This window comes from Cercospora kikuchii (assembly GCF_019650295.1).
Source record: "Cercospora kikuchii DNA, contig_00001, whole genome shotgun sequence".
Lineage (NCBI taxonomy): Eukaryota > Fungi > Ascomycota > Dothideomycetes > Mycosphaerellales > Mycosphaerellaceae > Cercospora > Cercospora kikuchii.
Window position 1 is genome coordinate 2,826,517 of NW_025408582.1, and position 23,650 is coordinate 2,850,166.

Sequence of the window (23,650 nt, forward strand, 5' to 3'; positions counted from 1 at the left end):
CGTATCGCTCGAGCAATCCCCATCCGGCAAATGCAATGCATCCCACTATCTGTTCTCTCGATGGCTGTCGCTTGAACTGGAACTGCTGCTACTGCTGCTGCTCCCTGGCTTGCGATCTTGTTCGAAGTCGATTAGAGCCTGTTCCTCTTTGACACTCTCCAATTTAGCTTCCACTTCCTTGACGTTCCTGTTGATCTGTTTCGACCACAAAGCGACGTATTTTCCCTTGTTCTCAAAAAGTTCCTCATGCGTTCCTGATTCCACAATCTGCCCATCTTGAATGACCAGAATCAAATCTGCATGCTGAATCGTCGATAGTCGATGCGCGACGATAAAGGTAGTGCGACCAGCTGTGAGACGCTTGAAAGCGGTTTGAATCACGGCTTCGGTCTCTGCATCAATCATGCTTGTAGCCTCATCCAAAAGCACGATTTTCGGCTGGCGCAGAATTGCACGCGCAATAGCTACACGCTGTAGTTCGCCGCCGGAGAGCTTGACGCCTCGTTCGCCTACCATAGCCTTGTAGCCATCGGGGAAGCTCTCAATCTTGTCATGTATCGCAGCCGCTCTGCATGCTTCTTTCACTTCCTCGTCAGTAGCGTCAAGTCGAGCGTATCGAATGTTGTCCATGATGGAAACATTGAAGAGCGAAGGGTCCTGCGGTACCATGCCAAAGGCATCTCGTAAGCTGTCGAGCGTCACATCACGAATGTCTTGCCCATCGATCAGGATAGCGCCTTCGTTCACATCGTAGTACCGGTAGAGAAGCTTCAAGATGGTAGACTTGCCGCCTCCGGTCTCACCAACAAATGCGATTGTCTGACCGGATTTGACCTCGAAGTTGATATCTTTCAAGGTCTGCTTCCTCTTATCATAGAAGAAGTCCACATGATCGAAGCGAACTTCGCCGGCAGTGACCACGATCTGTTTCGCGCTCGGCTTGTCTTCAACGGAGGGCTTGGTGAGGAGCAGCTGCAAGAGGCGCTCCGAGTCAATGATCATTGACGACACCTTGCGGATGGAATAGGACATATTCGCCAGCGGCCATTCGATCGATTTCCAGTAAGTTACCAGCGTGATGAAGTTGCCGATCGGCGCAGATCCCTGTGCTACTCGATATGCAGCAAGTGCTACAGCACTCAAGCGACCTGTAAGTAGGATAGCCGACTGCGCAGCGGCTCCGCAATGATACGCAAGCCAATATCGCCACATCGCCAGGTTGTACTTCTCAACGGTATCGCTGTATCGCTCCGACTCGTAGTTGCTCCTGTTGAAATGGGAGACAGTCTGCCAATTGTTGATGGCCTCGTTCTGGACTTTGCTCTCGGTTCGCCACGCTGTGTTGTAGTCTCGTCTGCGCTGTATACTCCAGCTCGTGACCTTTGCTCCTACCCAGATGTACACGAAGCCAATTGTCATGATAATCAAGCCCATGTAGATGTCGAAGAGACGGCTGACGAACCAGAACGCCAAGACAAGGTCGAAGAACATGGGAACTACGTCAAAGGCGAAGAAATCGATCAGGTCCTGGAGGTTTGTACCTTGCTCAATGGCACGAATGAGCTCTCCAGAATTCTTCTCATTGTGAAAGTCCATCGACAGGTGCATGATGTGTCGAAACGCAGTGGTCGAGAGCGCCTTGAAGGCATACTGTTGTACCGGTATTTGCACGATGGATTTGATCAACGACAGTCCCGCGGCAGATTGTAGAGCAGCCAGTACCATCCACGTGCTGATTGTCTTCCAAGGGACGATGCCAGTGCCCGCACCTGCGGCCAGCTCTTCCACAACGTAACCCAGGTATAGTGGGACCAGAATCACGATCGCTCGCTCTGCAAGCAAAATCAAAAACATGATGACATAGCAAGCCTGAACGATTCGGTCGTGGCGCGGGAGGAGAATCCAGAAGAAGATTTTGAAATCGCTTAAGTAACGAAACCAGCTGCCCGACTCTCTGAGCCGCTTTTGCTGTTGCTCCTTGATTTCTTTATCTGCCTGTGGATCCTCAGAGTCGGAGTCGAATGCGGCATCGTCGTTGATCTCGTCATCGTCGTCCTCGCCATCGGACGTTGTGGACGGCCTATCTGAGTTGCGCGCCTTCGCTTTCACGCCGTTGCCATTGACGGCACCATTTGCGCCGTGTGCTTGCGCAGCGCCGGCCGTCTCATGCGCAGCGAGAAGCGCTTCGCTCTCGTTGTCCAAGCGTATGCCTTGTCTGCGATCCTGTAACGCAAACCATGCCGCGCCAAGCGAAAGTGTAAGAAGCACAGAGCCTCGAATGATACGCAGGACTGTGCGCAACTGATCGTAGCCATCTGACGATCGATCACCAGTCACTTGCAGAACGAAAATCGGTACCTCGAAAATGAAGGCCACAATCCAGGAACCAAGATAAGGGTGCCACAGCGGTGTCGAGTTCTCCGCAAGGCCCACCGTTAACGACCCATGCAGTGCGAATAGCAATGCCAGATAAACAATGTAATCTTGCGAAGCTGCCCAGCCCGGGACTTTGGCAGCGTGAAAGCCGGTCGATATGGCTTCTGCCACTATTGTGGTGACGACGGTCGATTGCAGAGCGATCGCAGGCCATCGTCGAAATTTCGTTCCTGCGCGCTTCGATGGCTCTTGGAGAAGACATGTCGCAACCGTCTTTGCCGAGAGAAAGTATGCAGTCGTTGCTATGGGCGCGAGGTAATGTAATGCCGCGATGGTAGTCCGTGTGTTCGCCATAGTGCCTCCAGCACTGGAGTGATGGTTGTGAACGATGAAGTTGGAGTCTAGTCGGCAGCTTCAGCGTCGATGGTTTTGAGTCCCGAAGAGGACTAGGCGGCGATAGTGAGGTCAGCACACACCACCATGCGCAATACCTCACTCCTTACACATCTGACCCAGGACTAGGGAAGTCAATTGTCACCGCGCACCAGATCAAGGCAAAGTCCAGTCGCGTACAGTAGCTTGATCGCGCCGGCTGTGTCTCTGAGTCATCAAAGCTTCGTTCAGTAGTCCCGTAGGTCCCAGCAAGTGGCAAGTACGAGTGAGAGATGGCAGTGCGACTCGTTCAGTCGGCGTTCACGATGGTGGTCGGTTCCATGGCGCGAATGGGACATGGCAAACCCCAACTCCGAACCTTTTCAGCAGGCAGAGCGGAGGCAAACGAAGTCTTGCATGCGAAGTTTCCCCGCCCAGCCAATGCGATTCCCGCAAAGTGCATGCAGTAGATCGCGTTGCAGCTCCCGTGGCGGCGGCATCGTCGTGCTCGACACAGCTGAAGGATGCCTGTCAAGCGCAGTCAATATCGGCGCCCTTCAGCTGTCTGACGCCGTGAGCCGGCATGCCGCATCGCCGTGGCACCTGTATCCAGCGGCGGCAACGATGGGTGCCACTGGCAGGCGCAGCTGCTGTGTCGCTCGCCTCGCATGGCAATGCACTGCACTGTACTGTACTGTACATGACAAACGTGTGGGAGTGCAAACGCGCTTGCCGAACACGGGGCGGTGAAGAAGAAGCCTCGTTTAACGCAGGCAAGCGCTGGCGGCAAGTCCGGGTGTGGCTTCTGTGGCTGTGTATCTGTGGCCGTGCAAATACGATTCACAGCATCACGGCGAGACGCGTCTTCGACTTCATCCCGTCACCAGGATGTGTTCTCACGACTTGGGACCAGACATCATCAGGAAATCATTGGGAAGAGATGTGTTGAATCCATGTTTTCATTTGCAGACCTCTTTGGCCTAGCTAAATGCTACTTTTTGGTCCCCGGGCCCCAGGCCCAGAACCATCCCAAAAGCAATCGTGCCTCATACTGAGGTCTTTGCGTTCGCCTTCGCGCAACCATGACTCGTGAGAGCCGGACGAGGGACCTCGCCTGCTTGGCAAGATCCATATCGTCTATGCATTTCTAGTAAGCGCACCTGTATGCAAGAATCTATGCTGAAGTCGCAATTCCCACCGAAACACCGCGCAGGAATCTCGCAATACTAGTACAATCCGGAAGAAGGAATCGTCCCAAACGCCACCAGGAAGAGATTGAACTCAAGCAAGGAGATCGGCCACGTTGCCTGGACCCATGTCGGCCTCGTCGGCGCCCACAGATGCATCGCCAGCTGTATCGATTCCCTGTGCGGTGCAGTCTGGAGTTTCAACAGAGTCGTGGTAGAGATTGTCGACAATTTTGTCCTCTTCAGTTGCGCGTGCCTGGAAGTAGTCGGAACCGACGACGATGTGACCCGGAGTAGGCTCGTGATAACCATCAACAAAGTCCTGCAACAAATTAGTCAATCGAACACTTTGGTTTCTTGGTCAGCCATACCCTTGCGTTGCGGACCAGGTCTGGGATCTGATCTGGTCGAACTCGCGGCTTCTCTTCTTCCGACAACTGCTTGTTTCCCCAATGCGTAGTTGTCATGGTACACAGGGCCTTGATGTTGAGGTACCCGTGGTAGTACGAGAACAACATCAGCACCGGAATGTACATCATGTCCTGCGGGTATCGGCAGAAGTGAGGAAGCATCTTGAGGTTCTTCGCAAAGAAGATCCAGCAACCAAGGGCGATCCAGAAGTGCGGGGCGACTGATGGGCTACCGACTGCGCCGCACAGGAGACCTGCGAGGAGGCCTTCGCACAGAATGTTCGGTGTCTGCCACATGCTCATGTAGATTGCGTACAGGCCCCACCACATTCTCAGCGAGCGCCAGTATGTCTCGTTCTCCATGACGGTGAAGTTGCCACGCCAGTGAGCACGAGCCCATCGCAGACACTGCTGCTGGTATCCAGGGAAATCGGCCTCGACTGTGGTCTCCAGGATGGATCGACTGTCTGGCTGAATGACTATCTTCCAACCGCTGCCATACGTGAATCTCGTAATGAACTTGTCGTCATCCGAGTTCAACGGACGTCCTCGCCAAGTGTCGTTCAGGAATTTGTAGCGGAAGGAGTCGCTTTGGAGGATGCAAGAACGATATGCGGCCGTACGACCGGACAAAGTCGAAATCGATCCATCGATGGCATTGGTGGTGCAGTTGTTCCAGACACGACGCTCCAGGTACGAAATTCCGAGCATGTTGACCCAATCGGTGCGGAGGTTGCGGTGTACGCGCTGACGAGTGCCACCGCCGCCGACTTTATCGTCTTCGAAGACGGCAAGCAGGTAGTCAAGGTAGTTCTCGTCGGGCCAGAAGACATCGTCGTCGGCGAGCACAGTAATGTCGGTCTCGACCAGGGGTATAGCACGGAGAAGCTGCTTGCGCTTGTTCAAGTGTTCAACACCCAAGACAACCACATCGTACTGGCCAAAGTTGTGGAGAATGCACATGTCCTTGACCAAGTGCACATTGTCGTCCGAAGTGATCACGAAGACCTTGGCTGGGTTGCAGGCGAGGATACGTTTGATACAAGCCATCAGCTCTGCCGGAGTCTTGAAGGTCGTTGGAATCAGGACCGTAACATCCTGGGAAGTGTACTTCGGCTTCTCGGCCACGGGAATAGCGGACCAAGAGAACCAAGTGAAGATCGACACCACCGTGCGGAGATATCGAAAGACGAAGAAGAAGATGAACAAAGTCATCAAGGTGTAGTTGAACTGTTCAGCTGGGGTGATCGGTGCCGTGGTAATCGGAGCCCCGTTCGTCATGCTGACATTGGAGATCGGGTCGAGATGGAGGTGTGGAGTTGGCAGCACCTGGCTGGCCATGGTTGGAGTGAGTTGTGTCAAGAAGGAAGAGATGCTTCGCACGAGACTGTCGATCATTTGGGTATGCTTGTTGGTATCGAGGGAAAGCATCTGTTGGATCTGTTCTGAAGGATCAACAAGTGCTTGAAGAAGCGACGTGCTTCTTGTATCTCGAGGCTCTGGATTGAGGTCGACCGCGAGCGAGAAAGAGCTTATGGCCCTTCGATGTGCTGTAAGCCTTTCACAAGGACGGTTCAAGCGAGCGCGACGAACGCCGCGAGAAGAGTCTTGTGCGCTCGAACAAGCGGGTTGTCGACTCGATGCCGCCGATGAACAGCGGCAACAAATGCTTTTGAAAGCGTGTAAGGCGCCTCGTTGGCTTGTGTGAAAGAATGGACTGGAAGCCGAATCTGTTGTCGACTCTCAACGGCGGATGTCGCGCGAGGCAGACAAAGGGAGAGGCTGCTTTGGGTAGCTGCGAGGGCGACTTTGTTGTCGGAGGTTGTGGTCAAAGGAGAGTTGTTGCAGACAATGCCCTTGTTGCGGATGTCAAAGCGAGTGCAGACTCGTGGGAGCGAGCAAAAAAAAGGTCCTTTTTGTTTGCTCTGTGGGTCCAGAAGCTGAAGTGAATGACTGGGGTCAGCAGCTGATTGTGCACAAGTGTTGTTGAAACAGCAGCAGTGAAGAAGGGCTCAATGCATGTGAAAGTGTTGACAGAGAATGGCGAGCGAGAGAGGAAATGCCATTGAAGCCTGATGGCGCGCAACGAATCGCAGTTGCTCGTTGAATGCACCACGGCGGGCAGGAGCGCAGGAGCAACAGCAATCACCACCTGTCGCTCGCGACTACCTTTTCACTCACGCGCCAGAAGCGCATCGACCACATGGACAGTGTCTCCCCGTTGCAATGCTCAGTCTGGACCGAGCCAACTGAGGCCCGTCAACCATCGCATGTCCGCGAGCGACACGCCCGCTCAGGGGGCACCGGGAGAACTGAAGCTGGGAGGTACCTTCAACCATGCTGACCTGCACCGCGCGCATCAGTCGAAGCTTCCACGGCTCCGCTCAGCATTCTCGCACAGCAGTCAGCCCTCGATTGATTAACGGCGCGGAGCGTGAACCAGAGCGGCATAGTCGAGCCCACAGCCAACTCCAATACGGCACGCAACAGCCAGGGGAGAAGAACTGGATATTATTCCCAGCCACCTTGTTGGACCAGAAGGAGGCTCGCTGCACGAACAGCTTAGCGGAGGTGCATATTCTCGAGCACAATGGCATGGCAAATCCTGCGCACGTGCGGTGCCTCTGGGAAACAACGACTGCCTTAGATTCCATATTTGACATTGAAAATGTTACATTCTGTGAAGCTCATACAAAGCTTCGTATCCATTCTGATCTAGTTAGTTTCAAACTAGCTGTCTCAACATCCGTCTGTCTATGACATATATCGTACAACATCTGCTTCTGGACCGAATCCTTAGATTCTCTCTAAGCTGATGTCGGAGCTGCACGCACGACTCTGGTGCGCGTGATAAAAGCGGTTGGCTCGGCGCGCTTGCGGCGGACAGACGTGGTCGTCCGCCTAGAGGTTGTCGTGGAGCGACGGCTCTATTCCGGAGTCAGCATGAACTCAGGCACGGCCACGGGCAGAACTTACAGTGGTTGTTGTGCGAACAGACGTTGTGGTTACGCGCGGCGTAGTGGTTGTAGTGCGTGCAGCAGTGGTGGTCGTACGAGTCGTGGTGGTGGTTGGGCATGTTACCACAGCTGGTCGACCGGCTGCCTGGCCATTGAGGATATCCTTTGCCCATCTGAGCTGATCCTTGTTACAGACTGGGTTCGTTACGGCGAAGGTACTCTCCCACAACAATGTTCAATCGACCCCAGTTAGCGAATGATTTGAGGATGCCTTGAAGGGGCAACGCTTACTCAAGCCTGCAAAACGGCTGTTGCTGTAGAATCTTGCTACGGTACGCTGGACTTCCGCTGGAGTCAAATAGTACGAATCACCCGCGGCAGCTTTGGGTGCTGCAGGCAGACCGATATAGTACTTGATGTTCTTGTTCCAGGACTCGGCTTGCGTCCAGTTTGCGAATGTGATATCCAAGTTCTTGTTCGAGCCATTCTGGTTGTTTATGCCAGCGCGGGCGCTGCATTGAGGTGTGTTGTAACTATAAGCCAGTGTGTCAGTGAGAGCATAGGCTGCAATGATCAGTCCTCCAGCTTTTTTGCTTACAATTGAATCCACAGGAAGTCAAACCAGGCACGTCTGATGACCGAAGTGAAGTGAGCATCCGGCAGGACGCATTGTGGTGCACCGGAAATATAGTAGCTCTTCGAGGTATCTTGCGGATAGAGGATGTTCTTAAGGCGGTTGATGCAAGCAGTGTAACCAGCAGTCAGGCGGTTGGCTGGGGAAACCACGCTCTCGATGTCAAAGTCGAAGCCGTCGACGACTGCGTCGCCCCATGGTCTTGGGCCAGTCCAGCTTGAGTTCACCGGACCCCAGGCACCCCATATGAAGTCGGCAAAGGCTCGAGCGTTAGCATCGCTGCTGAAGAAGTAGTCCGCAGGGTAACCGCCGCCGATGGACAAGAAGATCTTCTTTCCGTAGGTCTTCTGGCATTCAATCACGTCTGGGCCAATGAATGGGCAGGTCTTAGGTCTTATTAGCTCTCCAGGCACTCTCGTGCCACTCTCATATCCTCCGACACACCTTCAGCAGGGTAGTATCCTGACCAGTCGAGTTCTGGTAGACATCCCCCCAACACGCGTTGCCAAAGTTGGTCTCTGGATATCCGGTACCTGTCTGATCTGGGAATCTAGTGACGAAGCCGATGTTGATCACATCGACAGCTTTTGCACTATGTCAGGGCTGTGTCCAAGTTCTGTTCTCCAGCCTTCTCACCTGAGTTCTTGCAAGTCTCCACCAGTCTCGCTTGATTCGGTCCTTGACCCCAATAAGTCACAACATTGGTTTTGCCTGTAGGGTTGAATTGCGCAGAAGCAGAAGAAATGACAGTAGCCGCAAGGGCCGAAGTGAGAAAGAACGAAGGCATGCTGAGAATGAGTGGATAGAGCTGATGCTCTGAAAATGAATGGACGCGACGAGCCAACAGGCTAGAAGCCAAAGCAGCAGTACAAGAAGGTAGTCCGCAGAAACTCGAAAGACAGAGGTGGCGACGCACGCCCGTGCGGCCAGTGTGTACTTACGACAGACTGCTTCCCGCGTGCCTACTGCCCAGCACGGAGCTTGATCCTTCATCCACAGCGCTCATTTCCACATGCCACCTTCGGTTCGCCGTTACCGAAACTGTCGTAGACGATTAGGGAGCGTCCGTTGAGACTCCGGTCTGTGAAGAGTTTCGAAGGATTGGAGATGGCGTCCACAAGGCAGTAGCGGACCATCCAGAACGCGTGCTCAAGGCGGCCATGCTGGATACAGCACATGCACGGCGCGCTTCTGCAGGTCAAGACGTCTGTTCCCGCCTCTAGACCCCGATCTGAGCATCGCCTCGATTTTGTGGCGTTCTGTTCCAACCGTCCGATTCCTAAAAGGGGAGAATCCTTATAGGCGCGTAGACAGCATTCTCTCATTTCAAAGTTGAGAGCAGATTCAATCTCTTTTGAAACCACCTATGGTAAATTCGGATGGCAGATGTGATATCATCGTGTTTATGCGGTATCTGTGAGTTGTGCAACGAGGGCAATGAAGTGCGGTGGACGAGTGCGACATGGAAGCCAAGCTTGAGGCTAAAATTGCAGGGGTCCGCGCTCCTGCTTAGCCTCGGCCTACCTGGACTTTGCGACAGAGTTGACAAGACAACAAGACTCTTCATCCCATTTCCCTCTCGATCGCCAAACTCACTACGTCAACTCCGCCATACAGCGCGTCAGCATCACGCGAGATGTGTTCAGCACGGCAGACTATTCTGTCTTCTAGTCGTCTCCCTCAGAGCGCGTCGCCAATGCCACGATCGAGAACTCCAGATTGCCCTCCGCCAAATCCACGTACTTCTTCACGCCCAGTTCAATTGCTCGCTCGCTGAGCATATCCTCCGACTCCTTGAGCTCGCCACGATCGATCGGATTCCAGCCGCCCTCGAGCTGCGCAAGAGTCAGTACAAGCTAAGGATTTCGATTCCATGCCGAAGCAGCGGCGTACCTCGTAAAGATGTCCGTCCTTTCCCTTGGTGAAGGTGATGAAATGGTGGCCAAGAGGCTCTGCAGCGAGGGGAGCTCTCGAATCTCCTTGGACAGCTGAAGCCATGTGCGCCTCCTCCAGCTCTCTGGAGTTGTAAAGTACATTGGCGCGATCGACACGCTTGAGAGGAACTGCCTCCTTCAGCAGCCTGTCAATGAGCGAGTCTTTCGTGATGAAGTCCTTGGACGAGCCATTGCCGACAGCGTGAATAAGGGAGTACAGCCCGCACGCGTTGCCTGTAGGGACCTGCGGTCAGCACGCTGTGGGTAGTGGGTACGCGAGGGTTTTACCAATGGTCTGCCTGAACCACATCACGGGCTCGTCCTCGCCAGAAGCGTCATACGTGAGGGTCCTCGTTTGACCATCGTAGCCATCGTGAACCTTTCTGACGCTCCAGTAGACATTGCCCGGGGATATGAAGATCAGTGCGTGGACGGGTCTAGGCACCATGCTCAGCAGACCTGGGTCATCGATGCTGTAGACATCGTAGAACCCGATATCAGAGGACACGCCCAATCTCTTGATCAAGTCGGTGAAGACTTCTGGGTTGTTTTCGAGTGGGACGAAAGTCTTTTTGCCCTCAGCGTTGATGAACACGCCAGGAGTGGTCGGTGTCGCCATATTCACGAGGTGTATGAGCGAGAGATGGAGCTGTCAAGATGGTTGTTTGTGATTGTAGCAGTTGCGTTTGTGCACACGCGTTCGGCGGCTGCCTTGATTGTGACCGATTTGGCCATACCTGCACATGCACGCCCTACTGGCAACCAGGAACCTTAGCATCACTTCACTTCCATAACACTCTCCACGTGCTAGGCTCGGTACTAGCGGCATTACTTCAAAATACATGCTGTGCATGCATAGCGATCTTACAGTCGTTCCTAGCCATGGCACTATCATCCACTTTAGTGCAAACAGTAAGCCGAGGTCTTGGACCCCACTCTCTCGCGTCCCGCGACTCACTACAAATGTACCCTTGTTTCTGAAGCTCATAGACCTTGATATCAATATCGAACTGCTGGCAAAATGGCATCACCAGTGTATACCCTTACAGAGGCAACTGCTAAACCGCCACAAAACAGCACAATTCTCATCACAGGCGCCGCAAGGTACGCCTTTCCGAATACTTACCGAAACTCCAGCTGATGAACGGTGCAGTGGCATTGGGCTTGCAACAGCCGTCTATCTTCATAAACCCGAATACAAGAACAACATCATCGCACTCGATAAATCCCCCAAGCCACCTGCAATTTCAGAGCTCACAAGTTCTTCCCGCTTTTTGTACATTTCTTGCGACGTTCTTTCCTGGACTTCCCAACGCGACGCCTTCGCATCCGGGGCCAAGAAATTCGGCGGCATCGACCATGTGTTCGTCAATGCTGGTGTTGCTGAGTACGGCGAGCAAATCTGGACCGATCACTACGACGATAATGGCCAACTAGCAGAGCCGAATCGGATATGTATCGATGTCGATATCCGAGCTGTGGGTGACACACTCAAGTTGGCAATGTACCACCTCCGGAACGATTCAGAACCTGGAAAGCAGAAAGGCTCTGGTAGAGGGAGAGGAGGTACGATTGTCATGACTGCTTCGTTGGCTGGATACTTGGCTTCTGCGGGAGCGCCGCTATACTCGGCCGCCAAGCACGGCGTGGTCGGATATTTGCGAGCTTTGAAGAGCGATTGTGCCAAAACTGGTATTGCGATCTCCGTTATCGCTCCAGGAATCACAGTCACGCCCATACTATCAGGCGTTGGTCCTAACGAAACTTTGGAGGATTGGAGCAAGAAGATGGCTGCCCGTGGTGTGCCGATCAACACCCCGCATTCGATCGGATTGACGGTAGCCAATCTGATGGGCCAAGGGCAGAAGAGCAATGGGCAGAGTGTTTTGATCCAAGGGAACAAGATGCAGGAGCTAGAAGGTGGTATTGCGAAGAATAGAGATATTTGGATGGGCAAGGAGATGTTGGAGCTGTTCCGAGGAGGCAGAAATGCGCCGTTGTTCCCTAACAAACTTTAGGTCTTGTCTAGCTCATGATCATATCTGAGACATCTCCTTCCTGTCCAGAGCCGTACAAGTCGGCGGTATGTGTCTGTCTGGGGTCATTCCACCAGATCAGATTGTCGTCATGGTGCCAATGCACGCCAGCATGTCGTTCGCCGTCGCTGCAAGAGCAACGCCTGTATATCAGAAAATTGATAGCACGACTGAGCCACAGATGCAAGAACTGTGTCCAGCCCGGTGGTGTTGGCACTGTTGCTGTCTGTTGCAGATCGCAGTCTTTCCTCAGTCCATTCATACACATCTTTTCCAGGCCTGCTCTTAGCGCTTCAGGCACAATCGTGATCATGTCCTCCTGCTTCGCCAGCCAAGCGCAAATGATCTCCAGAGCTGTGAAAGTCTCTTCGCAATGAGCATGCTGCATGATAGTCGGAACAATAACGTCTGGAAGTTCAAAGCTTCGAGATGTGGCAATCAGGATTCCGAGTAGCGCTCGTGTGCTCAAAATCACGGCCTCGAACTGCTCGACTTCTCCGTCGAGGCTCTCCCAAGCAGCTTGGTCGTCTGAGCAAGGAATTTAGATCAGCTCAAATCGCAGGTCAGAAGTACAGAACCAGAATCAGCTCACCACAATCTGCACACCGCAAGCGTGTCCGACAGTCGTCTTGTAAATTCTGTAGCTCATCCGCGGTGGTCCGAACAGAATGACCGCATGCCAAATTGAGGACATATGCCCCGTTGTCGGTCTGTTGCACATGGACCTCGCGTTCTCTCATCATCAATCGAATACTGGCAGTGCCTTTCCTCCCTGAACCCCATCGATGTCGCCATCGGTTCGCATCTTGTGTGTACAATCGAACATCTTGCGCAAGCATGCTGATCTCTGCTGCAATATATGATTGTGCGCTTGCTCGATAAACAATGTCTCCAAGAAGCTCAATCCAAGGTCGCCGAGCAGATAGCAAAGTTGCGAACCCTGCTTCGTCGAACTCATCGTCGTAAAGGTTTTGTTTGCCATTGATATTGCACTGTAGACGGACAACGTACTGCATGTTTCCATCCTGTGAGTACGTTGCGATTGAAAAGATCGAGTGGCCTTCGTATGCCGTCAAAGCGTCCAATACTGCGAGGAATGCGGCAGCACGGTCGCTGGTTTCCGCAGCCGAGAGATTATCCTGTACTGCATTTGGGTCCATCGCAAGGCAATACTGTGAAGGAGACTGGTTCAGATGGTGCTTCGACGTATCTGGCTGGGTTCGGTAGTCGATATTTGCAGGCTCTGGGATAAGTACTTGACTGGCGGCATCTTGGAGGAGGTCGAGAGCTGGAAATTTGTATGTTATCTCGTGATGCGGATGTCTTCTAGGATATGTTGCGAATGGTTGTGTATGGTCGCCGTCTGTTGCAGCGCCATTGGAGGACTGCTGTGCTGAGAGCCCAAGGCTTCCAAAGCCGCGAATCAGGTCATCCGTATTCATCATAGTTTTGCTGCCACGTTCTGTGATCTGTAAGTGTGGTAAGTATGTTGTTTGTTGCTCATTCAGACGTCGCAAACACAAGAAGCGCGTCGTCTACAATGATGCTTGTACACATCGGGGGTCAAACATTGCCCCAGACAGCCTCACGGCTGGCGTTATTCTGCAACAAATCAGCAATCCGCTCGTTTGCTGCCTAACAAGCTTGATGTCGTGAATATTGCAAGGTCTTTGTTGCCCGTCGCGACAGTCTTGCAAGGGGGTGTCAACAGGAACCTGCAGGGATCCATCATCGACGCGAGGATCAGCCAGCATATCCTTGTAGCGATCAGTACTGTAGACTATGGCACAACAGTCAAGGGACGAAAGACATGCTATCAAACGGTCAAGCGTGACACGTTATCCTACCAAAGAGCCCGTCTAGTGCCGCCTGCTCTTGCGCCGATCTTGTTCGCAGACAGGGCGGCACTGCTATTTTCTTTCAAGAACAAGGGACATGAGACCAGAGACTCGTTGCAGACGAGTGTCTGCTGTCCTTTGTTCGCCATCAACTCCAAAGGGACACTGTACGGTAGCCCTGACCGTATCGCAGCTCTCGTCCATCCTAGCCCATGGTGTTTCTTTGTCTGCCCCTGGCCAGCAAATTGCCTCGTCCCTACCATAGTTGCCGCACAGCCTGAGCTGCCAGACCCAGCCGTGCCCGAGCCTCCAGGTCCTGCATGCCAGTGTTTCCGCCTCGAGCTTTGGAAGCTATGGCCGATAGCCATTCCTTCGTTATGATGGCCGAATCTCATTGTTGGTCACCCTACTGTACATGTTGACAGGAAGTCGATCGTTGCACGCAGCGTTGCGTTCGAAAGCGCTAAGGTTGTGGAATGGCAGTGTCATCGAGAGAAGGATAGATGGTCAGGGGCGTCGGCAACGAGGAAGAGGCGATCGTAGTCGGTGCCAGCCGCTGGCTACCTAATGCCCGCCCGCATGGGCTCGAGGGAGAGGCGCTCGTGTTGCTGAAGGCATCGTCAGCATGGCACATACTTGTCGTGCGGTCCCTTTTGGAAGAAGACGGGTCAAGGCGTGTTGTCTCATGACTGCGTCAATGGTCCGCTCGCTCATTGTATGATGCTACACGCTTGACAAGATCGATCAAGTGAAAGCTGCATGTCAGTTGGAGAGAAAGCCGCATCGCGGGCTGACCCTGAGCTCTGCTGTTCGTGTCCAGGTGAAGTCAGTAGCCGCACATTCGATTTCTCGTTCCCCTCAACTTGCTCAACACGTCCCTTGCCACCTTTCGCTGCGCACATCACCTACAGCATCGATTGTTCACCCTCATTAGGCACGTCTTGTCTTCTTATCGCAGTTCTTTACCGCCTACTACTTGGTCGCCCGCACGCTCGACACACTGCACTCCGCTCGCAGAAGTAACCTACACCTCTGGCACCGCATTGCCACGACCGCATTGTACTCAGCATGTCGCCATCAGAGGCACTACAAGTGTCCGAGGGAGGTCCAGCGCACCAGTCAGGAGAAAGCATTGGAGTAGCGCACCAGTCGGGAGAACGCGTTGGAGTAACAGACCTGTCAGAAGAATGCATCGGAGCACCACATCAGCCGGAGACGGAGACTAAGGCGAGCGACGAGCAGGACCTACACAACGGAAACGATTCACATCAGCAGGCGCAGCCAGTGGAGGAACCAGATACAGACCAAGCCATCGATCGCTTCTCAGACCTTCCAGCGGAGCTGATATCGGCGGTCGCCAGCCACCTCAACCTCCCAGACAAGATCAAGCTTCGCACTGTCCTCAGCAAGAGCCACCAGCCGTTCGTCGACGACATCCTGAAGAGTGATCTCAAACGCGTCTACGTTACTCCAACAACACGCTCCCTCCGCACTTACAAGAAGATTTGCAATAACGCATACTTCAAGCGATTCATCAAGGAGGTCTGCTTCGTGGCCGTTGCTTGGGGAGGAGATGTGGACCGTGTCATAGACCTAGATCTTGTCAAGAAAGGCATTAAGGCTTTGGAGACAACTCACCCGAGTCTTCCGGAGTTCATGAGCAATGTCGAGGAGCACAAGGGTCCGACCGAACTACAGGTTCTGACGGCCATCGAGGAATATCGGCCTCAAGTCTACGTCGGAGGGCCTGTCGAGACGCAGTGGGTGGAAGAAAACAGACATTGGGAAGTCGTGCAGGAGCTGGCTCAAGGGATGCTGCGTTTGCCAGGTTTTGAACTGGCCATGATGAGCGTCGTAATATCGGGACCTGGATTGAATGATGCTCGTTGCTGGCATTCTGCGGAATGGTCTCACTTTTACGACTCGCGCGAGCCAGCATGGAACTGGAAACAGTCCCAGGTCGTGTACGACTGGCTGGCGTCGACTTTCTGCTCTGTAGTCAGAGAAGGAACATCCGCATTCCTGGAAGCTCTGGCGCGAGTTTACAAGAGGCCAATCTCGCTTTCCATCGGCAATTTCGAGTCCGATGATCAGATGCCATTCTTTCTTCACGATAAGCTCGAGGCACCATTGGAGGCTCTAAGTGCAATTGGTCCGAATCTGGTTCGTCTCAGCCTCCACATCGCTACGGATTGGCTCAATGAAGATGACGGAACGGGCGTCCGTATCTGGCAAACTCGTAAGTGCTTTACAATATGAGTACCGTAGTCAGAGACTGACCAAGTACTTATAGTGAGCGAGAGCGCCAAAAATCTTGAAGTGCTCAGCGTCTCGAACATTTCCTGGCCGCTCAAACAAAGCTATGCCCATCAAAGTGGCGACGCGTGCAAGCGGGCAGTCGACATCATCCTGGAGCACGGAAATTTCCCCAAGTTGCGTGAGCTCACCCTGATGGGCGAGGTGAGCCCGCTGCCCGATTTCCTCGACGCCGAGAAGCTCCTGCCCTTTCTCCGGAGACACCGGAGCACACTGCAAAGCGTGTCTCTGGACCGCCTCTGCTTGCTGGCGCGTTCAAAGCTGCCAGAGATCGCGCCTGTAATGGAGTCCTCGCTGCGGACGATCAGAGAAGAGATGGGTCAGAAGCTGGTGAAATTCCAGCTCAATATAGTGAGCCGAACCCACGATGGCAAGGGAAGATGTCTGGGGCCGGAAATCGGTGAGGACGGCGTACGGGAGTGTCATCGGACCTGCCAGGAGTACGATTTCGAGTGCTTCTGGGTGGATCGTGCCGTGTTCGAGGCACTGGCAGGTCAGATGGGCGCCGTCCTCACCGAAGATGGGGATGGAGAAGAGGTTTGGCAATTCGGTGAGTACGTTTTGCGGCGTTAATTTCTCACTTTTGATAGATACAAATTTGCAAATTGTTGGATTTGTCTCTGTTTTGCTGTTAATCACGCTGCCGTTCCGTGTCGATCGCCTGAGCTTGCAGCCAGAGTCGGATGGCAGAGTGATTGAGGTGCTGTCATGCTGACTCCACAGGCTTGATCGAGGCTGAGCCATCGCGAATGCCTTTCCAGGAAATCTTGGATTGCAGTCGGAGCAGAAATTGGAGCGCGATATCGAATGTCTCCGTTGCCAATCTGTTCTGGAAGGCAACAGGTGTGAAATTGGGCCAGATTGCAGAGCTGCTGTCTCACGAGGAGCTCTGCTGGTGTCACTCCGTTCATGAAGAATGGTCTCATGCCATCGCTAGTCCAAATCAGGGGGTTCGTGCTAGGCCAAATTTCCTGAGAAAGATGACTGCGTTTCGTGTCTCTGATTTCAGTTCGGTCAATATCAGTCGGTTGAAATCCAGCAGGTCGCGCTGTGATAGCTAGGCTGCCAGAGACAGCTTCGTGTTGAATGTGAATGATTGACGCTACGGTGTTCCAGGAGCTCTCACTCGGCTCCTCTTTCTGAATTTCTATCGGAAAGCATCTCTTTCTCCAGAAAATTAGGCAGCTCTCAGGTCCTCAGCTTGGCCCCTGCCGGCATCTTGCAATGCACGCTCGTCCGAGAGACAACTAGTCCCCAATGTCGGTCGGACGGAATAACCTCTTTCTCCAAAACAATAAATGGCTCACAGCCCCTCAACATGGCCCTTGCCTGGATCTTGCAGCAGATGCTCGACTGAGAACGTCGATGATACCAGAAAAGCACCTCTTTCTCCGAAAAAGTAGGGCGTTCTATGCTGCTTAGCTTGAAGATTTTGCACCAGATCGCTCAAGCCAAATTCCAGAGAGCTAGACTTTCTCGTGAGAACTTGGTTGGCATCTCTGCAAGGACGGATGTTTGCCTGCTCCTGAGCTGAGCAAAGCTGCGCGGACGCATTATAGCAAGCTCTCAGAGATCTCGGATTCTAGCGGCATTCCCGTTGTCCTCTCTGTGCAAACACCTCTTTGTCTGCTGTCCAGCGTGACTAAGCTGCACAGATGTGCTGTATCAGCCTGTCGGAGATAATCCAAGCATCGTGAAGTTGCATCGCAGCACTTCAGCGAAAAGATGAGTCCAGAGTCATTTGGAAAGCGTTGCTTGATTTGTGTATACTAAAGTTCTGCGGATATGAACCTCTCTGCTCGCAGTGATCCGGGTTCGGGTCGCAGATAGGCTCTCTCTGAATTTCTGGTGTCGTCCACGCATCCTTCTGCGACGACTGTCTGGGGAGGCGTCCGTCCGACAGCCAGAGTCTGCGGGGAGATCGTCTCGACCAACAAGCAAACATGACATTTTGTCTCTTCCCAGCGGGAAATGGACGAAGAATCGTGCAGTCTACGACCTGTTATGAAACGGAGGAAGATGCAAGTGCAGTGCACATTGCAAAGAAAGGAGCAAGCAAGAGCCAAGACGGGCCGATTCCCGCAACTCCCAAACCTTCCTCCATTCAAAGTCCTCGCCCAAATCCTGCCGTGGAGCCGACCGCGAACAAGCAATGCCTGGCCCTCCGCGTACCACAAGAATCCTTCCATGCACGAACACACAACGTGACACAGCATGTACACGACATGTTGTCCAACCGCTCGGCAGACCACAGGACCGCCCGCGTGGCCATCTTCACTTCTCCGCACTAGTGCCTTCCCACACGGGCTAGAAGGCTCTGATCATCGCCACACTAAGTGGGACGATTGGTGGAAGAAGACGCTTGCCCCCAAGCTCCCTGCATGGCCTTTGACGTACATCATTACAGCGAGAGTGCCGTGAGGCTAAACTCGTGAGAGGGGAGACACAGTTGTACGGATGATATATACGATCCATGCGCGTCCGTGATGGAGTCTGAGCTGCAGTCGAGTAGTCCTGCGGCGGACGAAAGCAGAGAGAAAAGAAGCCGTTTGCGAAGGCTGATCGACAAGATGGCGTTCAAGACGAATCTTTACAATGTGCTTCTGGCTATGTTCGCCGCGACTGGGTATGGTTACACTGAGGTCTACTGACATGCTGTACACAGAGAGACTGACAATAGCCAGGTCGTTTCTGTTTGGCTACGACAGCGGTGTCATGACCGATGTCATTGCCTCGTCGCACTTCCTGAACTACTTCAACACAGTCAAGACTAGTCCCATTATTGGCGCCATCAACAGTACCTTTTCTGGTGGAGCAGTCTTTGGTGCTCTGATGGGAGGCCTTACCATGGACCGCTATGGCAGGAAGAAGACTGTACAAATCGGAGCTCTGATCGCAGCAGTCGGCGCCATCTTGCAATGTGCAGCAGTCAACCTGGCCATGATCTTGATTGGTCGTATCATTGCAGGCTGGGCTGTCGGGCTGATGTCAATGTCGATTCCTGTCTACCAAGCCGAATGCGCTCACCCCAAGATGCGTGGTCTGATCGTCGGTCTCACACAACAGATGATCGGAATCGGTTTCATTGTCTCGACTTGGATCGGATATGGATGTCACCACGCACCAGACAACAACTCTGTTCAGTGGCGTTTCCCGCTAGCCTTCCAAATCCTGCCTGCACTCATGCTGCTGGTTGGTTTCGTCTGGCTGCCAGAAAGCCCTCGCTGGCTCATCGAGAATGACCGATCAGAGGATGGATTCAAGATTCTGAAGCGGCTACATTTCGACGGGACAAACAACGACTGGCTGCAGCAAGAATACAATGAAATCGTTGCGACCATTTCTGCGGAGAAGGCTATTACTGTCCCTGGATGGCGCATCATGTTCACAGTCCCGCAGTGGCGAACAAGACTGATTCACGGTACTCTTGTTCAGGTCTTCACTCAATTCTCAGGTAAGTGTGCATGATAAAATACCTCACTTTGACGTGAACACATCCTAACTGAGCTTCGCTCACAGGAATCAACGCAATCGGCTACTACCAAACAATCATGTACGAATCCCTCGGCATCACCGGCTCTCGTGCAATCCTTGTGGCAGGAATCTACAACTGCGTCGGTCCCATCGCCAACGCCATCTTCATCTTCTTCATCCTCGACCGCGTAGGAAGAAAGCGACCTCTCATCATGGGTGCCATCGGAATTACCCTCGCACTGATCTGCGAAGCCGTGATCAATTCTCAGAACCCGAATGGCGACAGACACGGTCTCTCCATCGCTGGAGTTTTCTTCCTCTTCTTGGTATCTGTCATCTTCAGTTGCTCCTTTGGACCAATTTCCTGGGTCTACATGTCTGAGATCATGCCGATGCAAATTCGTGGACGAGGAAATGCTTTTGCGACAGGTATCGGCAACTGGCTGTGTGCGACATTTATCTCACAGATTTCGCCGACAGCGCTGGGAGATATCGGGTGGAAGTTTTACTTCATCTTTGTCGCGTTTAACATTGTGATTACGATCCCGGTCATCTGGATCTTCTTCAAGGAGACCAATGGATTGAGTCTGGAGGGCATTGACTTGTTGTTTGGAGAGGGAAGGGCGATGGGCACATTGCCAACTGTTATCGGAGAAGAGGATATGAAGGACGCGGTGAGAAGAGCGAGTGTTGCCGCGGGCGGAGAGAAAGGTGGCATGCAGTTTGATGAGGGCGAGAGAGACGAAAGGGAGAGTGGCGAGGACAGAGTGCGAGCTGGAAAGTGAACAGTAGCGAATAACAGTAGCTGCGATATGATGAATGATGAGATGGGAAGTGCTATGACTGATACAACGCGCGCAACATACTATGACCAACCTTCGATATCAAACTCAAATCTCACGTCCCCTTTCCCTTCTGGTATAGGCGTGCCATGCTGGTCATACAACGTCCTTTCCACGTACGTGACTTTGCCCTGCTTGTTGACCAAAATCACAGTCTGCTTCGAAGTCCCATACGACGTCTCCGCGACACTTCCGCTCGCAGCCTGTGCCGCAGAGTTCTCGGGTTCCAGCTCTGGAGGATTCGTCGTCCCCACGCTCGCTTTCAGACTCGTCGAAGCAGGAATATACCCCGCCATTTGCTTCGCCAGCTCGCCCTTCGCAGGTGGGATCATAATCGAATCGCGCATATGTCGGACATACTCATCCCAATTCTCCGTTTCCTTTCGATTGGGTAGCGTATCTACGCAGAGAATGTCGAAAAGGCCTTCGATGAACTTGGCTTCGTCACCGCCGCGGAGGACGTCCATCTTGATGGTTTGCTGGAGTCGGAGTTCGCCGTGGACGACTTTGGGCCAGGTCACGTCGCCGAAATGGCTGTTGCTCAAGCCATGGGTCTCGCCAATGTGGGTTGCGATGCGTTTGAGCGAGGATGCTGTTTCTGTGCGATTGCTGATTACAGCGAGGCCTGAGGCGGCGGAGCCGCAGAGGGAGGGGCTTGCTGGGTTCTTCTTGGGGTTTGTTCGTGAAGGGGATGAGGGATCGGTGCTGGGAGACTGATGATCGCGCAACATGTTCAGTCTTGATACGGCAGGAGATTCAGCACGCACAGTACCTACTTCGCTTTCAGGACTTGGTGTTTGGTTTGGTCTTCGTAGTTTTCCAAAGATCAAGGTGAAGCCGCCGACATCGTGGATGCCAACATCGTTGAGCAATCTCCGAACGTATTCTTCATCGCTCTCTGTGCTATCTGGATCGATGCAGAGATAGGAGTTGGTTATCGCGCCCCGAGACTTGTCCTTGTTTACTTCGACGCCTTCCTCGCGGAAGTTGGTCAGGATGGCAATTCGGCCTTGTTTAGTAATGCCTAGCCATGTCCCCCGTTCCTTGCGCTGGGTATCTCGACCACCCAGGACATGTTTGTAGGGCTCATCCCACCAGTCGGCGACCAGCGTAGGACGATTGATATATTCGTCGCGGTTGCTGATGAGAACGAACGGGTACTCGGGATGGGAGGTGGAGAGGACGGATATACACATCTTGACTCGGGCTATCTGGGTCTTGGTAGTTGGGTCGTGTCAAGAAGGGTCGTCCCAAAATGTCCGATGACACTAGGTTCTGGCGATCTGGAGGATCGTGGTGTGGGAGGGTGGTGCCGACCGGGAGACCTAGCGCATCGCGGTGCTGGGCTTGCCATGCAGGTGCAATGATGCACATACAGGAGTAACTCGAAGACGAACAGCTGCAAACTCGCAGCGCCTGCGACTCCACCGACGACACAGCTCGCTCGCGCACCGTCGGTCGACCTGTTGGGCGCCGACAGAGTTTCCGAGCAGCCGGAGCGCGGGCCGCTTGCCGCGACTTAGTCAGCCTGGCGGGGCTGTGGCCGGTGACGCTGGTCGCTGGTCGCATGTCCGTTGCTCTGGTGGGAGCTTTGCAGCTGTACGACTGCGTCTCCATCGTCGTCCGTTTGGCAGCATCGCGGCCTCGTATAGTCGCTGCCTGGCTCTCGACCCTCCAGCTGGCCTGACCCACTACGAAAACTTGTCACCACGCTTACAAACCACCTATATCAAGGTTGTTGTCCTTCTTCACGGCCCCTCGCTCGTTGCAACGCCCATCGCCTCATTCTCCACCACACGAACCGGCCGCCTATATCAGACCGACCTCCTTTTCTCGCCATGTTCGGCTTCATAGCCGACATCTTGACGTATGACAGTCGTCTTTACAATACTCTTCTTGCTCGCTGATGTTCCAACACAGCTCCTTGTTCTCCATCGCCCTCCCCATCTTCTTCTCCTACAAAGCCCTGCGCACTTCCGACCCCGGCGTTCTCTCGCCATGGCTCATGTACTGGACGACGCTGAGCATCTTTCTCCTCGTTGAGAACCAATTCTACTTCATCCTCTACTGGGTTCCATTCTACAGCTGGCTCCGCTTGGGCTTGCATCTCTACCTTGTCGCCCCCGGTCAGCAGGGTTGCGTCTGGATCTATCAAACCTACATTCACCCTTTCTTGGAAGAGCATGAGCGACAGATTGATCGCATGATCAGTGATGGGCATGAAAAGGCACGCTCGGCAGGTCTGGACGCAGTCAAGAGGGTCATAGAATATATCAGAGTGCAGTTTCTCGGACAAGAGCCCAAACGCCCAACACCGCCAGTCAGTCGGAATGTCAGCTACACCACACAGCTCTTCAACCGTTTTGCTTTGCCATCGGCACGAGCTGGTCCGTCAGGCTCGGGGACTTCAGAGCTTCTCGGCTTGCTAGGCAGCGCACTTCAACAAGCTTACGGAGACTCCACTGCTCAAGGCGGACAGGCTCGCGACCTCACTGCATCTGGCAACCTCATTCCAACACATCTGGCAGGTGCCGAGCGTGAAGATTATGTTAGAGAGCAACGCGAGCGACTTAGCACTCTGCTTCGTGCATTCGAAGCTGAAGCCGATGGCATGCCTGGAGCGTGGGCATCGGGTTCGCGAACAGCATCTGGAGCGCCCCGCACTCCTACCGGACGCAAGCCATACCTCTCACCGGGAGACGACGCCATGCACCGATCTCGCTCAGAGTCTGGGTTCGAGGAAATTGGCTACGAAGCCATGCCAGACCCAGACCACTTCCGCGCGCGACCAGAAGGTGCACCACACGATCGGCCAGCCAAGGGTACGCCAGGCTGGAGCAATTGGATCTGGGGCAACTATGGTGAGAAGGACAGCGTGCCTGCTCACGACAAACCAGAATGAGCATCTGGTGTTTTGCGGTTTGCATTGGCTGGGCAGGATCAGCGTCCTTGCCTCCAGAATTCATGACTTTACGATTGGAAAATAGGACTGGCGTTCACAAGAAGGCGCTCAAGACGCACGGATGTAACAGAACTGGGTTTGCGATTTCGTGCTGCGAGATGCGCACAGCTAGAGAGGGACTGCTTACGCTTGTGATATAGACATACCAGAGCATGCGGCTCGATGCGACAGCTGCTCCTCAACCACGAGGATACAGTAATCGTATCTGCTCGTTCACGACCATTCAGCTTGTCTGCACATCATTGGCCCCGACCATTGTCCAAATTCTTGTGTCCGCCCTTTGTTGTGCACAATGACTTTGTTAGCGATTCA

General features: G+C 53.5%; 10 protein-coding genes across 10 annotated transcripts; 4 read left to right on the plus strand and 6 right to left on the minus strand.

Annotated features, from left to right (window-relative positions):
- Positions 1 to 45: 45 nt before the first annotated feature.
- Positions 46 to 2,730, minus strand: CKM354_000106800 (uncharacterized protein; the record flags this gene model as incomplete). Its single annotated transcript, XM_044796177.1, has 1 exon — positions 46 to 2,730. One exon carries the CDS (start codon positions 2,728 to 2,730, stop codon positions 46 to 48), a length of 2,685 nt encoding a protein of 894 aa, XP_044652112.1.
- A 1,299-nt stretch (positions 2,731 to 4,029) lies between these two features.
- On the minus strand, positions 4,030 to 5,686 carry CKM354_000106900 (uncharacterized protein; the record flags this gene model as incomplete). The annotated part of the gene is made up of 2 exons (XM_044796178.1): positions 4,030 to 4,257; positions 4,307 to 5,686. The coding sequence occupies 2 exons, from the start codon at positions 5,684 to 5,686 to the stop codon at positions 4,030 to 4,032; spliced, it is 1,608 nt and encodes a 535-aa protein (XP_044652113.1).
- Positions 5,687 to 7,152: 1,466 nt separating this feature from the next.
- CKM354_000107000 (uncharacterized protein) lies at positions 7,153 to 8,723 on the minus strand (the record flags this gene model as incomplete). Its single annotated transcript, XM_044796179.1, has 6 exons — positions 7,153 to 7,272; positions 7,322 to 7,486; positions 7,547 to 7,835; positions 7,901 to 8,322; positions 8,381 to 8,520; positions 8,573 to 8,723. The coding sequence occupies 6 exons, from the start codon at positions 8,721 to 8,723 to the stop codon at positions 7,153 to 7,155; spliced, it is 1,287 nt and encodes a 428-aa protein (XP_044652114.1).
- An 880-nt stretch (positions 8,724 to 9,603) lies between these two features.
- CKM354_000107100 (uncharacterized protein) lies at positions 9,604 to 10,489 on the minus strand (the record flags this gene model as incomplete). The annotated part of the gene is made up of 3 exons (XM_044796180.1): positions 9,604 to 9,771; positions 9,830 to 10,104; positions 10,159 to 10,489. 3 exons carry the CDS (start codon positions 10,487 to 10,489, stop codon positions 9,604 to 9,606), a joined length of 774 nt encoding a protein of 257 aa, XP_044652115.1.
- A 402-nt stretch (positions 10,490 to 10,891) lies between these two features.
- Positions 10,892 to 11,888, plus strand: CKM354_000107200 (uncharacterized protein; the record flags this gene model as incomplete). The annotated part of the gene is made up of 2 exons (XM_044796181.1): positions 10,892 to 10,974; positions 11,024 to 11,888. The coding sequence occupies 2 exons, from the start codon at positions 10,892 to 10,894 to the stop codon at positions 11,886 to 11,888; spliced, it is 948 nt and encodes a 315-aa protein (XP_044652116.1).
- A 7-nt stretch (positions 11,889 to 11,895) lies between these two features.
- On the minus strand, positions 11,896 to 13,351 carry CKM354_000107300 (uncharacterized protein; the record flags this gene model as incomplete). Its single annotated transcript, XM_044796182.1, has 2 exons — positions 11,896 to 12,434; positions 12,499 to 13,351. 2 exons carry the CDS (start codon positions 13,349 to 13,351, stop codon positions 11,896 to 11,898), a joined length of 1,392 nt encoding a protein of 463 aa, XP_044652117.1.
- A 1,461-nt stretch (positions 13,352 to 14,812) lies between these two features.
- CKM354_000107400 (uncharacterized protein) lies at positions 14,813 to 16,633 on the plus strand (the record flags this gene model as incomplete). Its single annotated transcript, XM_044796183.1, has 2 exons — positions 14,813 to 15,983; positions 16,038 to 16,633. The coding sequence occupies 2 exons, from the start codon at positions 14,813 to 14,815 to the stop codon at positions 16,631 to 16,633; spliced, it is 1,767 nt and encodes a 588-aa protein (XP_044652118.1).
- Positions 16,634 to 18,546: 1,913 nt separating this feature from the next.
- CKM354_000107500 (uncharacterized protein) lies at positions 18,547 to 20,319 on the plus strand (the record flags this gene model as incomplete). Its single annotated transcript, XM_044796184.1, has 3 exons — positions 18,547 to 18,686; positions 18,745 to 19,514; positions 19,580 to 20,319. The coding sequence occupies 3 exons, from the start codon at positions 18,547 to 18,549 to the stop codon at positions 20,317 to 20,319; spliced, it is 1,650 nt and encodes a 549-aa protein (XP_044652119.1).
- An 80-nt stretch (positions 20,320 to 20,399) lies between these two features.
- On the minus strand, positions 20,400 to 21,572 carry CKM354_000107600 (uncharacterized protein; the record flags this gene model as incomplete). Its single annotated transcript, XM_044796185.1, has 1 exon — positions 20,400 to 21,572. One exon carries the CDS (start codon positions 21,570 to 21,572, stop codon positions 20,400 to 20,402), a length of 1,173 nt encoding a protein of 390 aa, XP_044652120.1.
- A 642-nt stretch (positions 21,573 to 22,214) lies between these two features.
- On the plus strand, positions 22,215 to 23,278 carry CKM354_000107700 (uncharacterized protein; the record flags this gene model as incomplete). The annotated part of the gene is made up of 2 exons (XM_044796186.1): positions 22,215 to 22,243; positions 22,297 to 23,278. The coding sequence occupies 2 exons, from the start codon at positions 22,215 to 22,217 to the stop codon at positions 23,276 to 23,278; spliced, it is 1,011 nt and encodes a 336-aa protein (XP_044652121.1).
- Positions 23,279 to 23,650: the final 372 nt, after the last annotated feature.